The 17,275-nt window shown below is 38.8% G+C and overlaps 1 protein-coding gene across 6 annotated transcripts in view; it reads right to left on the bottom strand.

Annotated features, from left to right (window-relative positions):
• PARG (poly(ADP-ribose) glycohydrolase) overlaps positions 1–17,243 on the bottom strand; it is a 132,227-nt gene extending 114,984 nt beyond the window's left edge. For 2 of the 6 annotated variants that reach the window (XM_030335497.1, XM_030335498.1), the window contains exons 1-6: positions 16,749–17,232; positions 10,473–10,539; positions 8,873–9,856; positions 7,395–7,578; positions 1,276–1,398; positions 1,076–1,159 (exon numbers count right to left, since the gene is read on the bottom strand). In XM_030335497.1, coding sequence (XP_030191357.1) covers positions 1,076–1,159; positions 1,276–1,398; positions 7,395–7,578; positions 8,873–9,856; positions 10,473–10,539; positions 16,749–16,968 — 1,662 coding nt within the window. In that variant the 5' untranslated portion in view covers positions 16,969–17,232. Of the gene's footprint in view, positions 1–1,075; positions 1,160–1,275; positions 1,399–7,394; positions 7,579–8,872; positions 9,857–10,472; positions 10,540–16,748 lie in introns of all 6 variants that reach the window. The other 4 variants (XM_030335500.1, XM_030335499.1, XM_030335503.1 and 1 more) reach the window with 4 other exon arrangements.
• Positions 17,244–17,275: the final 32 nt, after the last annotated feature.

Raw genomic sequence — 17,275 nt, 5'->3', positions numbered from 1 at the left:
CCAATGTTTTTCAATATAGAGAAAAAATAGGAGCTATAGAGACATATGGAACGTTTAAGAACAACTTGTTAAGTATAAATGGAAAAACAGTATAAAACTTAAGAATCTTGGGGAGCCTGGGTGGCTCAGTTAAGCATCCGACTTCAGCTCAGGTCATGTTCTCACAGCTCGTGAGTTCGAGCCCCGCATCGGACTCTGTGCTGACAGCTCAGAGCCTGGAGCCTGCTTCAGATTCTGTGTCTCCCTCTCTCTTTGACCCTCCCCTGCTCACACTCTGTCTCTGTCTCTGTCTCAAAAATAAACACCCATTAAAAAAAAAAAAAAAAAAACTTAAAAAAAACACTGAGAAACTGTGCACAACAAACTAAGTCTCTCAAAGAAAATGAAACCCATTTTCACACAAGTATAGAAAAATCTGTTACGGTTTATAGTTATAAAAACTTTAAAAGTTTACATGGCTATAGTGCCAAAAAACATATACTCACTCATATTTTAGATATTAGAAAAATAATCTAATAGTTGCCCTTATAGTCTTAAGTGAAATATTGAAAAAAAAATAAAAAATGAATGATTGCCAAAATGTAAGATTAATAAATAATCAGACTGCTAGAAGCTATATTAACAGCAATACAAAACAGAATGTTTAATGTATACTTTAATCATTAGGAAACTCAGTTCCCCTTGGGCAAATATAGCTGAAGTCATAATTCTTCCCTGATTTACTTTTAAAGACATTTCAGAAACATGATAATTCTTTCTAAAAAATAAAAGAGAAGCTTGGTCGGAAGGAAATTGGATGGGGAATCAAGAAACAAAGGTCTTATTCCTGGTTCTCCAAATTATTCTGTGTGGCTCCAGGCAAGTCATTTACAACTCTCAATTCTTCTACTCATTTCCTAGTGATGGAATGGAAACCAAGAATGTCTCTTAAGAAAGTTCCTCAGGAAACAAGCATTTTGCATACCAATAATGCTGTTACCTGAGTCTATTAAAGATCAGAAAATGTCTTGGAGGGAGATACAGGGCCCATCTCAAAGAATGACAAACATGAAGCAAGAAGAGCAAAAACAACTACCTTCAGGTTTTGGGGCCGTGTGAATTTGTTGAGAAGTGCAGTCTGAATGAGCTCCCACCGGCTCCCTGCAGTTCGCTCACCATTCTTTAAGGAAAAGGAAAAACAGATTAAATTATCTGTTGGATCACAGAATCAGCACTCAAATAAGCACACACTAAACTGATTTTCAAAGACTAAAAGAACATCTGTTCTGTACTTACCTCATCTTCCACAGGGTACAAGTTTTGTTCTGAACAAGGCATCTTAACATGCTTATTGTCCCACAAATCTTTAAAATGTGTTGGAAAAGGTTTAGGAACTTCTCCTGCTCGCAAAAGGTCTACCTGAAAGAGAGGGAAACAAGAAAACTCTAAGTGCATAAAAACTAGGTGTATATTGCACAAAACAACCCAAAGAAAGCAGCCAAAGCAAATGCTATGAAATACAGACCAGCTCCCAGGCAAGAAATCTCAGAAGCCTTCTTCAGCTGTTCCTACTCCTTATCTTCATTTGATCAGCTTCCAAATCATCATGTTTGGTCATTCTAGCTCTACCCCTTCTAGGTCCCTGGTCCTCATTATTGCTTACCTTCTAGGCCCCCATAACTCCAGCTGCTCCCAGACACATTCATCCCCCATTAAGCCCTCATCCCCACTTGGGAACATTATCTTTCTAAAGTATTCCCAGGCTTCTAATCCTACAATGGCTCCCCTCTATGATTCCAAATGAAGTCCCCAGTTTTTAACATCCCCTCTTACCCATACACTATCTGGTTAAACATCTATCATGACCTTCAACGCTCAGCTCAATTTTCATTTTCTTTAAGAAGTTTTCAAAACTTTTTAAGGACAGTTTACTCCCCCTCTTGTTTTATTAGATCATTACCATACCAGATCACACCTGTTTTTCCTTCTCCCACTAGACTATAAACTTCTTGAGAATAATAACCATATTAACTGTGGATTCAGAATATTTATGATAGAACCTGACTTATGTGTTTCTGTAAGTATACGTATAGAAATATATACATATGTAAATATATACGTATGTGTACACATACACATATGCTGCTTATAATAAGCATTAAGTAAACGTTTGAGAAATGCGATATTTGAAACATGAAAAATTATACATTTTACCTATTCTGGACACTTCATATAAATGGAATTATACAACATATGGCCTTTTGTGTCTGGCCTCTTTGGCTTGATGTAATGTGTTCAAGGTTCATCCATGTTGTAGCATGAATGAGTACTTCACTGCAAATAATCAAACCATCACAGTAATATAAAATTTGGACTGTAATATGTTATGAGTGAAAAGTTCATGGTGTATGAGAATCTATTTCAGACAATTCCAACTTACCGGTGAGCTTAGAGAAGGTTTCTTTGGGGTGCCTAGGTGGTTCAGTCAGTTAAGCATCTGACTCTTGGTGTTGGCTCAAGTCATGACCTCACAGTTTGTGAGTTCAAGGCCTATGTCAAGCCCTTTGCACTGACAGTGCGAAGCCAGCTTGGCATTCTCTCTCTCTACCTCTCTTCTGTGCCCTCAACTCATGCTGTATCTGTCTCTCTCAAAATAAATAAACTTGAAAAAAAAATACTAATAAACTCATCAAAAAAAAAAAAAAAGACTTCCTTGAGGAAATGGCAATTGAGCTGAACTTCAAAGGATAAAAAGAACTAGGAAAAAGAAGAAAGGAAGACTGTTCCTCAAAAAGGGAACAGCTTATAGAAAGGAAGACTATCCAATAAGCACTCAAGAGAAATAAAGTTGTAGGAGAAGACCACCCAGAGAGAGAGAAGAAAACAGGACCTATGGAAAAGCCTTGAGGAACTCTAACACATATGCCAGAAAAGCTAAAGGAATATAATAAATAGCTAAGGAGACAGAAAGAAAACTAGGATTATATGTTATCATAGAAGCCAAAGAACGAGAATAGTCAGAGGAAAGAATTGTCAAGAGTCAATAATTATGCTAAAAGTATTTTCAACTCCAGATGAAGTCCCCAAAGGTGACTTTGTAAAGATATCCCATGTAATGAGAGGTGACAAAACAGGTACCAGTCCAGCTCCACAGACAGGGGAACATATCATATATATGAAAGTATGCTTTGTGTGTGGGCATCTGTATGTGCATATGTGTGTGTATATGTGTTTGTGTGCCTGCATGTGTGTTTATCATGTCTTTAAAGATAATCAAGCACCAAACGACATGCCCCTGCAATTTCAGACTGTTTTTTTTAAATTTTTTTTAACGTTTATTATTGAGAGACAGAGAGACACAGAGCATGAGCAGGGGAGGGGTAGAGGGAGAGGGAGACACAGAATCCGAAGCAGGCTTCAGGCTCTTGAGCTATCAGCAAAGCCCCTGACGTGGGGCTCGAACTCACAAATCGCAAGATCATGACCTGAGCTGAAGTCGGACGCCCAACCGACTGAGCCACCCAGGCGCCCCCCCCTTTTTTTTAATGTTTATTTATTTTGAGAGAGAGAGCACGCATTCAAACGTGCTAGAGCGGAAAAGGGGCATAGAGAGAAGGAGAGAGAGAATCCCAAACAGTCTCAGAGCTGAGGCTCGATTTCACAAACCACAAGATCATAACCTGAACCGAAATCAAGAGTTGGATGCTTGGCTGCCTGAGCCAACCAGGCGCTTCCAGACTGCCTTACATTTCTAATGGTAAATATCAGCTTTACTTTACTACTTTAAATTTCATAACTATTAATATCTGGCATCTTGGAAATGTAACTTGGGCTGTTTATTTAATAACTATTAATTACATATATATCATATTACCATATTCAGAAAAAAGAATCTAGAAGTTAATCCACCAAAACTCTGAAACAGGACCGAGACTTGGATTTTGAGTTATATACTATCACATGAGACCTGCATCTTTTTTTACAATGACCTTGTACTACTTTTATAATAAAAATAAAGATTTTAAAGATTCTAAAAATTCAAACGTTATTGGATATCTAAAAATAAACAGTAATTACAGAGATTAAAAAATGACGGTATAGGATAATTTGGGTTTTCTTTATGGGCAGTGGTATAAAGAAAGGCAGTAAAGTCAAAATATCACTTACCTCCCCAATCTCTTCTCCAAATTTTCTACCAGTAACATCTTGTCAGTCACTCGGCCTTTTCTTAATTTTACTTGCATTTTCCCTCTTCACCCATATTTAAGAATTCACCATATCCTATCAATTTTACCTCAAAACAAAGCAACCAACTATTTTCTTTTTTATTTCCACATTACCCTATCTCAATGATTTTCAAACTTTCTTAAATAGCAGAACTCTTTTCCCCCTAAGAAATCTGACATTAATTCATTATATTTAAATCAAATAAAACTATTATAATTTTTATAATAACTTTTACTTATGCTAGCATCAATACATGAAATTGACACTAAGAAATACAAAATTCGAAATTGAAAGCTAGGGAACACAGCTAAAGCTTGTATCAACCTACTACTCAATTTACACTTAAATCTCTCTCAGTATTGGGAATGCAAGCTGGTACAGCCGCTCTGGAAAACAGTATGGAGGTTCCTCAAAAAACTAAAAATAGGACTACCCGACAACCCAGCAATTGCACTACTAGGCATTTATCCACGGGATACAGGTGTGCTGTTTCGAAGGGACACGTGCACCCCCATGTTTATAGCAGCACTATCCACAATAGCCAAAGTATGGAAAGAGCCCAAATGTCCATCGATGGATGAATGGATAAAGAAGATGTGGTATATATATAGAATGGAGTATTACTTGGCAATCAAAAAGAATGAAATCTTGCCATTTGCAACTACGTGGATGGAACTGGAGGGTATTATGCTAAGTGAAATTAGTCAGAGAAAGACACATATCATATGACTTCACTCATATGAGGACTTTAAGAGACAAAACAGATGAACATAAGGGAAGGGAAACAAAAATAATATATAAACAGGGAGGGGTACAAAACATAAGAGAATCATAAATATGGAGAACATACTGAGGGTTACTGGAGGGGTTGTAGGAGGGGGGATGGGCTAAATGGGTAAGAGGCACTAAGGAATCTACTCCTGAAATCAGTGTTGCACTATATGCTAATTTGGATGTAAATTTTAAAAAATAAAAAATAAAATTAAAAAGAAAGAAAGAAAGAAAATCTCTTTCACAGTATTAAGAAAATTCTATTCACTAACCTAGTTTCAAATGGTAATTTTTTGTGTTAAAATATTGTTGTTTTTTGTTAAAATATATTAAGCATTTTCAAGTTTGAGTGTGTTTGTTTGTTCTTTTATTACAGGTTTTTCAGTTAAAAATATAATTTAGAAAACACATGTTGTGTCAAATTTCCTAAGAACCCCTGAGCCACTTTAACGCAGCACAATTTGATAATTACAGTCCCCTTCCTTTTCATTTCTTACCTGCTAGCTAACTTTCTGTAGCTTCTTTTTTGAAGAAAAAACTTCACTGAGGTAGATAAAGTTTACCAATTTTAAGAGCTCTTAACATCCCTTATCTGTTTCCAATGGATCCTCACTTCCACTTTCCTTACACACAGCTGTGTGATTAATCCTGCTACAGTAATAACTATTGTGTGCACAGACCTTTTATCAATTTCCAATACCTACAGACTCAAGTCCAATTCCTGGCACTTGAACCCCTCTATGATATGGACCCAATCCACTTTTCAAGTCTTATCTTCCACCATTCCCCATCCAAACTCTAAGCTCTAACAAAACAATTATTTTCAATGTCTAAAACAAATAGTTTTTCAACCACACAGAGCTGTTTGTTTTTTTTTAATTTTTATTTTTGAGAGAGAGAGAAAGAGAGGAGGGGCAGAGAGAGAGGGAGACACAGAACATGAAGCAGGCTCCAGGCTCTGAGCTGTCAGCACAGAGCCTGATGCTAGGCTCGAACTCACAAAATGCAAGATCATAACCTGAAGTGAAGGTGGGTCCTTAACTAACTGAGCCACCCAGGATCCCCACTACATAGCCCTTTTTTATAAAGGTTATGTATCTGTCTTGGAATTCTCCTGACTTACTAACTCCCCCTCAGAAATGTCTGGTCATCTTTTAGAGCTCAGTTCAAACTCCACAACCTGTTCAATGTTACTTCCACCTATAACCATGAAAAAGAATTCTATACTTCAAAATATCTAATCACATCTAGACTAAGTTGTATAATAGCAGAGATTTTTTAGGTAGTTCCTGTGAAATCTAATATAGAGACTAAAAAGTGAGATGACTATTTAAAACGACCCAATGAGTGACAGAAATATAAAATTGGATTATAATGATGGTTGCCTAACTCAGTAAATTACCTAAGTATCACTGAAATGAGTGAGCACTTAAAATGGGTAAATTGTATCTACCTCAATAAAGTTGTTTCTTCAAAAAAGAAGCTACAGAAAGTAAAAAGAGGATACCAGGGACTAGTGAGAAATGGAAAGTTATTGTTTAGCAGGTACAGTTTCTGTGTGGGATAATAAAAAATTTCTGGAAATGAATACTGGTAATAATTGTACAACATTGTGAATGTACCTAATGCCATGAAATGGACACTAAAAATGGCTAAAAGGGTAAACTGTATATTATGTATATTTAACCACAATTTTAATTTTTTTTTTTTTTTTTTTTTACTTTTGAGAGTGAGACAGGACGTGAGTGGGGGAGGGGCAGAGAAAGAGGGAGACACAGAATCTGAAACAGGCTCCAGGCTCTGAGCTGTCAGCACAGTCAGACGTAGGGCTCAAACCCACAAACCGAGAGATGACGACCTGAGCCGAAGTCGGGAGCTTAACCGACTGAGCCACCCAGGCGCCCCTAACGACAATTCTTAAAAATGAGGTTGGTTTTAGACATGTTGAGTTCGAGACACCTCTGGAATAGTGATGGTGATGCCTAGAATAATCCGGAGCTCAGAAAAGAGGGCAAAACTAGAAAATGATTTGAGGATACTGAACCATACACAATTTTGAACTTTAGGGACTGACCCATTACAGATTAACCCACTACCTAACAAATAGTGGGTGCTCAACAAATACTGTCAATTGAATTTAAAACAAAAAGAAAGAAAAGAATCCAGTGACTTTTTAAAAAAAAAATACTGAAAAAGTCAATTGCCTTATGACCTGACAACAATTCATCTTATGGATGTATTAAGTACTGCATTAAGAAAGCTATTGTTATATTTCTCCAATCTATAGACTTATTGGTACTTTGTGCAGAAAAAAGAAACAGTTTCTGTGCCTTGGGCCTGTTTTTCACATTAATAAGTACTGCAATAAATGAAGACTAAAGAGTCTTCTCTCCTTATAGGTAAGAGAAAATACCTACCCGAATAGTTACTGTATGATTAGCAGATGGTCTCAAGAGAGGCAGCCGGTTCCCACACCGGGGCATTCTTTTCATATCCTCAATAGGAGTTCCAAGCCATTTCTTATCTGGAGAAAGGTGAGGTGGAATGTATTTAGGTATCTTCCTTTCTGTCCTTTGATGCTTCATTTCACATTGTTCTTTTCTAAGGTCAAAACAAATGTATTCAGTCACAAATCTGCCTATTTAAATTTCCTTAGGTACACAAGTATAAAACTTACCCAGAATGTTATTGTTTCAAACGTCCCAGACTTGCTATCTCTCCTTGGTATTTACAATCAAAAGAAAAACTAATAAAACATGGTAAAACTGAAGAGCTTATTTTCAAGTCTATGGAAGCAATTTATTTTTAAATTTTTTTTTCAATGTTTATTTTTTTGAGAGAGAGAGAGACAGAGCACAAGCAGGGGAGGGGCAGAGAGAGAGGGAGACACAGAATCTGAAGCAGGCTCCAGGCTTTGAGCTGTCAGCACAGAGCCCAACGCGGGGCTGAAACTCATGAACCATGAGATCATGCCCTGAGTCAAAGTCGGCTGTTTAATTGACTGAGCCACCCAGGCACCCCACGAATTTCTGAACACATAAAATCACCTTCCAAAAAAAACCAGACCATGTAAGAATATGAGCACTGCCAAATGAGGCATGGTTCACAGTGTCAGCTACTTCTCAGGTCTCTAGACAACAATTTTCAACAAAGTGAGCTTATTGTGGCACATGTGATAGAAAATATCACAAATTATGGAGATTAAGATTCCAAATGGAATAACTGCAAAAATGTAAGCTTTGTAATCAGACAGACTCAGCTTTAAATCTCAGCATTACTACCCACAAGTTATAATTTCAGTGAATTCTCTAATTCAAATCTCAGTCTTCTCATTTATGAAGTACAACATCACCTGCCTGCACATCAGAGCATTAGAGGAGAAAATGCAGTATTAATGGCCTAGAAAAATGGCTAAACAGAAGCTACTATCAACCTCATATTTTTAAATTCTGATTATCCCCACAAATTTCAGAAGGAAGATCATGAAACTAAAAAAGTCCAATTAACAATACTTGTTTTCTGTCCCTGATCTTTTTGAATCTAGGTTTAAATTTAGCATTAACATGGGGTATCTGGGAGGCTCAGATGGTTAAGCACCAAACTTTGCCTCAGGTTTTTGAATTTGAGCCCCACATTAGGCTCTGTGCTGACAGCTCAGAGCCTGGAGCCTGCTTCAGATTCTGTGTCTCCCTTTCTCTCTGCCTCTCCCCTGTTCCCAACTCTGTCTCTCTATCTCTCCAAAATAAACATTTTTTAAAAATTACACATTTATCGTAAAGTTAAAAAGAAACCAACTATTTCTTTGCTTCAATCTAAACCATAACTCTGTTAAACCCCATTACAAAATTATAAAATGTATTACACTATTGGAGACACTCTTGTGGAAAAAAATTACCTTTTGTCATCTACTTTAGGCAGTCTCATGAAATGATCTGTGATTTTAGTATCCTTTTTTCCATGTTGCTTGGAATTCCTGCATTCTACATTTAGGCTAGAAATACTTCCAGATGGCTTGGCATTTAAATCATTCATTCCACTGCGAGTCTCTCCTCCTTCAAATTGAAAATGTAATTGAATTTCACCTCCTTTAGAAGAGGACCGTTTCCTCAATTCAGTGTCGGCTTCTCTTGCTTGGAACCTTGAAGGTTTACCAGCTGTTTGGGAGGAATTGCTATCTTCTTGCTCATCAAAACCTGGACTTGTCTCTTCATCTGCCTCTGAGTCCTGACAACTATTTTTGGAATTATCTACATCCATTGGTGACTCGGGTTCACTTTCTTTCTCAAATGGAGGAGAATTTCCTAAGCTACTCTCCTGTCTACTCAATTTGTTGGCATTTTTCAGTCCACTACCAGCATCTTCAGAGCCGATGTCTGACAAGGGACTCTCTGGCACCACATCTATCTCTTCCGGCTGACAACCTGCACAGTCTTCTACAGGATGGCAAGACTTGCTGCACTTCTGGTGGCTTCTGGCTTCTCTGGCCTGTTCATCTTCTGTGGTCTGCTTTGCATTTGCAAACTTTACAGGTGTCAAAAATTGCTGATTATCTCTACTCTCCTCACTATCTGTGTCACTGTGATCATCGTTTCGGGGTGACTGATCGTTAGCATTACTGAACTGCTCTGGTATCAGAGTTACTGTCGAAGGTTCACTTTCCAAAAGCCGCTCTGTATGTTTCCCTTCATTTTGCCACTTACACATAGCTGCAGTCTGATGCTGGTTCAAATATTGTGTACTTTTTTCAACAGGTGATTTATCAAGACTTAGTTGAGAAACATTTTCTAATTTTTCCACATTATGTTGATAAAAGTTATCTTTTTGTACAGAACTCATCATGGATTCCAGTCTTGTATTATTGTTTTCTTTACTGTGCAAACTACAACAGAATAGAAAGAACTAATGAGGTAATAGAACTTGTGATACAATAGAAAGAACTTATAAAAAAAATCACTTATCCAACCACACAACCACACTACCACTACCATAGTAATAATCAGACTACTTGTGATTACCTAAACACAGAACATGCTCTTTCATGACTCCATCACTTGGTACATATGCCTGTAAAGCCCTTTTCCCAAGTCATGCCTGGGAAACACCTGCTCTTCCTTTAAATGTTAAACTGGACTCACCTCCTGGCAGGCCTTCCTGCAAAGGTGAAGCTGATTGTCCTATATACTAACTACCACTGTTCTGTTTATATAAGACAGTCAAGTCTTATTTATCACACTATGTAATGATCGTGTGTTTTTGAGTATGCCACCACCACTATACTCTATCTTAGAAACAGAGACTATTCCTCTTTCATCTTTGTATTTCAAGTATATAGGATAGTCCCTGATACATTAGACTCTAAAACACTATTATTTGTAATCTGAAAGAATGAATAAATGTAAAGAAAAGTGGGATCAAGTGAGGAGAAAAAGCATGAAGCAAGATAAAACATTCATGTATCATGTTATTCATTTCTCTGTATAGGCATGTTTCTATACCTTTCTGCTTCAGCTGTCTTGATTCCTTTAGTGTCCATCCAACTGGTAATAGTCTTTTGTTTGAAAACTGTAAAAAAAAAAAAAAAAAAAAGACACACACACAGACACACACACACACACACCAAAACAATTATGTATATGCATACATGCCCTCAAAGAGAAAATACCTATAGCAGCATTTATACACATAAGCCATTGTGCTAGGTTCTGTGGGTTAAACAGAGATTAATCATTCCTGCCACACTCAAGTAATGGGAGATAAGACAGAAATATTATATAAATGCATCTGGCATAGATTAGTAAGCAACATGCCCCTAAAAGAGCTAGTATGGACTAATGGGTGAGAATTCAGGCTCTGTAATCGACCGACTTGGATTCAAATCCTAGTGCTCCCATTGTATTCCTAAGCAACTTTGTGAGGAATCATTTTTCTGTGTCTCAGATTCCTTATTTGTAAACATGCAAATTAACAGTACCTCTCCTGGGGTTATTATGAGGTTTAAATGAAATAGCATGCAAGATGTTTAAGGCACAAACTGGTATACGATCAATAAATAGTTCTTAACTAACTTAAGTTAGTTCTTAACTACCTTAGTATTAAATGAGATTAAAAGGAATTAAAGTATTTCTGAGAAAAGACTTTAGGGAACTAGAATAGGTAGAACAGTATGATAAATAGGGGTTGAATTGTGCCTTGAAGAATAAACGTAGTCACAAAGGGAAATCATAAGCAAAGGCATCAATGGCAAGGAAAAATAAAGAACTTAAAAAGAAATCAACACAAAATATGATTGAAAAGTCAGCTACCACAAAGAGGTATGAAAAATAGATAGCCTGGAGCGCAAATCTGAAGGGGCAAGAAGGAAGACCCTATTGATAGAAACCAGCAAGGAAGCTATTGGTGTTAAGTCAGAGGTTCCCAAACCATCTGAATCATTAACGGGCTGATAATTAATGGATCCCAGGGCTAGACCCCAGGCCTACTGAATCAATCTATATATGTGAGGATGGAGTCAACAAAGGAAGCTAGAATCTGTATTTTTTTCAAAAAGTGACTCAGATGATCAGCAACTAGGTTGGAGAACTAATGGTCAAAGGCCAAAACTAGTCCTTGTGAGAATAGAGAATAAAAGTTGAGAAATGAGAGTCATTACAGACTTCATAATGATAGAAGTTAAAGGTGACACTGAGCTTTAAGTTTGAGAGACTTAAAAGATAGTTACAGCATTAAGTAAAAATGTAGGAAATATAAGACAACTGGATTTAGGGGAAAATATGATTTGGTCAAATGTGAACATACTAAATTTGAGATGGTGAGGAGCTGACTAGAGAGAAATGACCAGCAGACAATAGCAAAGGTAGAAGTGATAACTCAGTTGAAGAAATGCAACACAAATAAATGTAAACCACAGTTTACATAAGCATTAGAAATAAGCATGCTTTCAAAATTAAACTATGGATTAAATATTTTAGTATAATAAGATATAAAATCTTAAACATTCTCAACTATTCCCCAAACTGCAATGTAAGAATCTAGGCACCTTAAGTCATAGACTCATTTTTATTTGCTTAGGTCTTCTCAAATACCATAATGTGAGCAAAACAGATGTTGTCCTAAATATATGAAAATATACAGCTTTATCACTATATTTGAGTCCCATATAATTCATTCCTTACATAAAATACTAACATTCCAACTAAAATTCTTCGATTAGCATTTTAAAAAGTTTCTATCACAAAAAGTATTATATTTGATATTCCCTATTAAATACCACTATTTTAGTGCTTTTATTAAGTTAGCACTTCTACAGAAAATCAGGCTTCAGACAAAAAATTGGTTTCAATCAGAAGAGGATGAACAACTTGATTCCGAGACTTCTTCTGTAGTTCCATCTTTCTCTATTTAATTTCATTATATCAAACACAAGTATAGAAAATCCTCAAATTACAAACCAGCAGGGAGCCAAAACTTCACTTTTTGAGTCAGTGTAGAATTTAAAACACCTTTTGGGGCACCTGGGTGACTCAGTCAATTAAGCATCTAACTCTTGATTTTGGCTCAGGTCATGATCTCATGGTTTGTGAGACCAAGCCCCGTGTAGGGCTCTGCGCTGACAGAACACAGCCTGCTTGGGGTTCTCTCCTTCTCTCACGTGCTCTCTTTCTCTCTCAAAATAAATAAATATTTAAAAAATAAAACATCTTTCTCCATAAATATAAGGATTAAATGGTATGCAATAGCTAGGTTCCTATAATAGACATAAACACAAAGCATAGCACTATAAAGGCAAGTCTAGAGAACCAAAAGACTGCATACATCATTTCATAAGAAACTATGAAGTGTTCTCCTACAGCTCTGACATGAGAATGTATTCTCTCTCCAGTTTTAAGTTTCCTAGTATAAACAAACTGAGGGTTGATGGGGGGTGGGAGGGAGGGGAGGGTGGGTGATGGGTATTGAGGAGGGCACCTTTTGGGATGAGCATTGGGTGTTGTATGGAAACCAATGTGACAATAAATTTCATATATTGAAAAAATAAAAAATAAAAAAATAGTTTCCTAGTATAATTCCTGAAGCCTGAGAACAGGATAAAAGAGGAGCAAGAGGTGAGGAACCACTATTTCCTGATAATAAAACATTCCTTAGTCCTTCTGAGATCCCTACTTCTCTTTCCAATACCACTACTCTAGCTTCCAAAGGTTTCTTTTGCAAAATTTCACAGGACTGCTTCAGAGTTTTACCCATTATTACCAAAATGAGCATAAAATTATGCTTCCCACATTACCTGGGAACTTCTTTCTTTTTACTAGAAATAATCACAGCAAGCAAAAAGGAGGGTAAAAGAGGTGATGAAAAAGATAAAAGATCTGAAGTCAAGATCTTGGACTGAGATCTTTGCTCAGTCACTTAACTGGTACTTTACTTCTTTGGGCTTCACTTCTATTTCCTCACCTATAAAATAGGATTAACAATAAATATGTACTTCAAGGCTTATGTAGATCAATGAGAGAAAATATGAAGTGTCCAGTCTCACAAAGTAGAAACTCAACAATTCACCCAATCTCGTTTTCACTGATATCAGCAGTCCTCCAACTTTATTCTGACTTCACACCATTTACACTTAATCTCAGAACATCACTCAGTAACCACTGTATTAGTGTCAATTAGCATATCAAATAGGTGCTATAGACACAGGCAAAAGACACAAAATGCTTTGAAATTCACCTGCATTTCAAAGGAACACCTCAAAAGTCTCTTTATCAGCAGCAAGATAAGGTATGGGAAGGAAGGGTGCGGAGAGACCAAAAAGTGATGGACAGGGGGAGTTCTGAGATGAGGAAAGAGGTCTGATGATGCTTTTGACAGCACTGAGGCTGAAGGAATGATTCAAGGGAAGGGAGACAAACCAGCTCCAGTCCCCCCACAACCACCACCACCCATCACTGACCTACACTTGGACCGTGCCTGGAGCAGGGAGAGAAGCTCTAGGTAGCTATAAAAGGCAGAAAAGGGGAGCTGCCATCAGAATGTGAACAGCACCCTGAGTTCTATGCAGGGTTTGCAGTTTTCAACCAATAGAATATGCCCAGGAAGGTAAATAACACAAAATTTAAAGATGTTGAATGAACATCCATTTCCTTTTCTCATCTACTTCTCCTAGGATGACTATATATTAAAATTTTAAATACCAAGTTCCTAAAGAATTCCAAATTTGAAACAATAGTTTTTGTTTAGTCTGTGAACATTTGTTAACTGGTGTCCTGTGCCCGTATACAGAAATAGTAACACATAATAAAGTACAGCCCAAGTTTTAATTTGGTTCCTCTTCTGCAGAAATCTGCAGGAAATAAGATTCAACCAAGAGGACTGACTGCCTCCCTCCACTTGCAACTAACTCTTCCACCTTTATATGGAAATCAGCCTCTCAGATAGGTTCAGATACAGTACTTGGAGGTCACCCTCAGTTGCCCCTCCCCTCCACTCTCCATCACCAAGTTCCCTGAAATCTTCCTAACTCTTAAATCCATTCCTTCCTCTCCATCTTCAAAATAGCACCAATATCAAAAGAACAGGTACATCACTTTGGACAAGTGCATTTGTTTCCTATAACTGGTCTCCTGGTCTAGTCTTGACTTTCTCTAACCCAGTGTTACACAAACTACAATGGACTTTTTTTTAACAAAATACATACAACATAAGAATGCATCATATATAATAGGTATTATTTCATGAAACATGTTTGTAATAAATATGGCATATTTACTCGGTTCATAGATTGCCTACTGTTTGTACCAGGTGAAATTTATACAGCAGACTGCAGTCAGAGAAGTCCAAAGGCCACTAAGGCCATCTTTTCTAAAATACTAACCAAATGTTATCTCCCTTCTTAAAAGCTTTTTAGTGGCCCTCCATTAACCACAGAATAAAGTCTAAACTTCTTGAAATAGCACTAAAGTTTGTCCGTAACAAGCTCTGACCCTCTTCTTGGACTCATCTCCTGTCACTCCTGTCATCCTGTGCTCCTGTCCTACCACTTTTGCACATGCCATTCCCTCTGCCTATTTAATTCTTTCTCTCCTTGATCTACACAGTAAATCCTGCTTATCCTTCAATATTTAGTTCAGGTGTACTCCCCACTGCCTCTAAGTCCTGAGAAAACTAAGTTTATATCATTCACCTGAAGACTGCCTGATCTCTGTCCAGTTGACCAATGCATCACTGTTGACCAATGCATCCTTTTTGAAATGCTCTCTTCCCTGCAGGACACAACAAAAGCCAAGATTTTCTCCTACTTTTCTGGCTACTTCTCTTCGGTCTACTCTTAAATGATGGTGTTCCTAAAGTTTCTGTCCTAGGTCGCCTTTATTTTCTCTACATGCTGTATATGATTTGATCTACTTCCATAGCACCGATCACCACGTTTATACCAAGAATCCCCAAATCTGTATTTCCAGCAAGATATATTTCTTATGAGATACAAAATACATATCCCATTCTCTCCGAATCCATCCACTTCCCTTTCCTACTGCCCACAACCAAGTATAAACCATCATTATCTCCCACCTACACTAACTCCTTTAGTCTTGCGCCTGCGCTTCTGCTCCCTTTCAATACATGCTTCATTTTCTACACATCAGCCAGAGACCTTTAAAAAAGAAAGAAAGAAGATGTGTGTGTGTGTGTGTGTGTAAACATGCATGCGCACGCATGTGTGTAAAGTCACTCCCCTACTAAAAACCCATTAAAAGCTTCGGGTTGCCCTCAGAGATAAAACCCTTAGCATTCAAAACCCTTAGCATTACCTGTATGTCCCAGTATGATCTGATCTTTGTCTACCTCTCTGCAGCCCTATCTCTCACTACTCTCCCCTGTTGACAGTATGCATCAGCTATACTTCAGGAACCCTCCCTTACTTCCTCTTTTTAAGCTAACTCTTCAACATTCTTCACTCCTCAAAATAAGCATTTCATCTTCTGGGAGATTATCTTTGATCCCACAGACTGGATTAAGTACTTCTGACTCTTGGGGTGCCTGGGTGGCTCAGTTGGTTAAGCATCTGACTTCGGCTCAGGTCATGATCTCGTGGTTCATGGGTTCGAGCCCTGTACCCGGCTCTGTGCTGACAGCTCAGAGCCTGGAACCTGCCTTGGGTTCTGTCTCTCCCGCTCTCTCTCTGGCCCTCCCTCGAGCTCTCTCTCTCTCAAAAATAAACATTTTTTTAAAAGTACTTTTGATTCCTAACCCTATGTCCCTCACCTATCAGCACAACCATTACTCTTGTTACCTGGACTTCTTACAGAATTGTCTATCTCTACTGATGGATTTTAGGATCTGAAGACAGGCCAAGTACAACAATGTATGCCAGAGACAAGTACAATGACAGGTAATACTAACTGCCCTGAACCCCGGGTGAATCAAGAGAAACTGTGACCTTCTTTGCAGCTTTCTTTCCATCTAGAGGTTGAAGCTTCACATACACAATTAGACCTCCTTAACAAGGCAATTTCTTAGTCAAACCCGAGGAAAGCAAACAGGTGGAGTCTACTACCATTTTCGGCCTTGAGTGACTGCTCATCAGGGTTTCTCACCCCACCAATGCAACTGGGAAAATGTGGCCGCAGTCCCCCACTAAGCGGCCTTAGTGACTCGGCAAGAGGGCCTCAAAGTAGTGCACACAAGACCAGAAAGGGGACGACTGGAGTTCCTGGGTCCTCAGAGACCAAGAAAAGGTTTGGGCCAAAGGGAAGGACAAAGATCTTTATTTCCCCACGTACCAAGCGAGGTGGCGCTGCCTCTGTGCGGTCCCGCCCGCCCCGGGACGCAGCCTGACGAGGACGGTGGGACCCTGAACTGCACGGGAGCGTCCTTGGGATCGAGAACGCGCCTCTGCCTGCCGGGGAAACTCCGGGCGTCCGAGGCGGCCGGCGGAGAAGTTGCAGCGGTGCCCCAGCGGGGTCGCTTGGTGCAGGGCTCACAGCCGGGGCCCGCACTCATGCTTGGGACCCGCAGCGCACAGTCCCCGGGCCGGCCCGGGCGGAGAGCCTCATTCACTAACCCTGAGAGGGACGGACTGCGCCTCCTCCTCGGCGCCTCCCGGCACCATTCCCTCTCTGCCGCTGCCTGCTTCTGCAGTTGCTGCTCCGCTGGCCTCCCGAGCCAAGCCCTAGCCAGTCGCCTGCCTTCCCTTTCCACAGGTACCCCCACCTGCCACAGGACGCGCCGCTTTGATTCTGGCTTGGTTCACTTTCCCACCACCGGAAGGCGGCCGTCAGGCGCTTCCGACTTCCGGGACGTACAGTTG

The sequence above is a fragment of the Lynx canadensis genome, chromosome D2 (assembly GCF_007474595.2).
Source record: "Lynx canadensis isolate LIC74 chromosome D2, mLynCan4.pri.v2, whole genome shotgun sequence".
Lineage (NCBI taxonomy): Eukaryota > Metazoa > Chordata > Mammalia > Carnivora > Felidae > Lynx > Lynx canadensis.
This window is presented reverse-complemented; position numbering and strand designations above follow the sequence as displayed.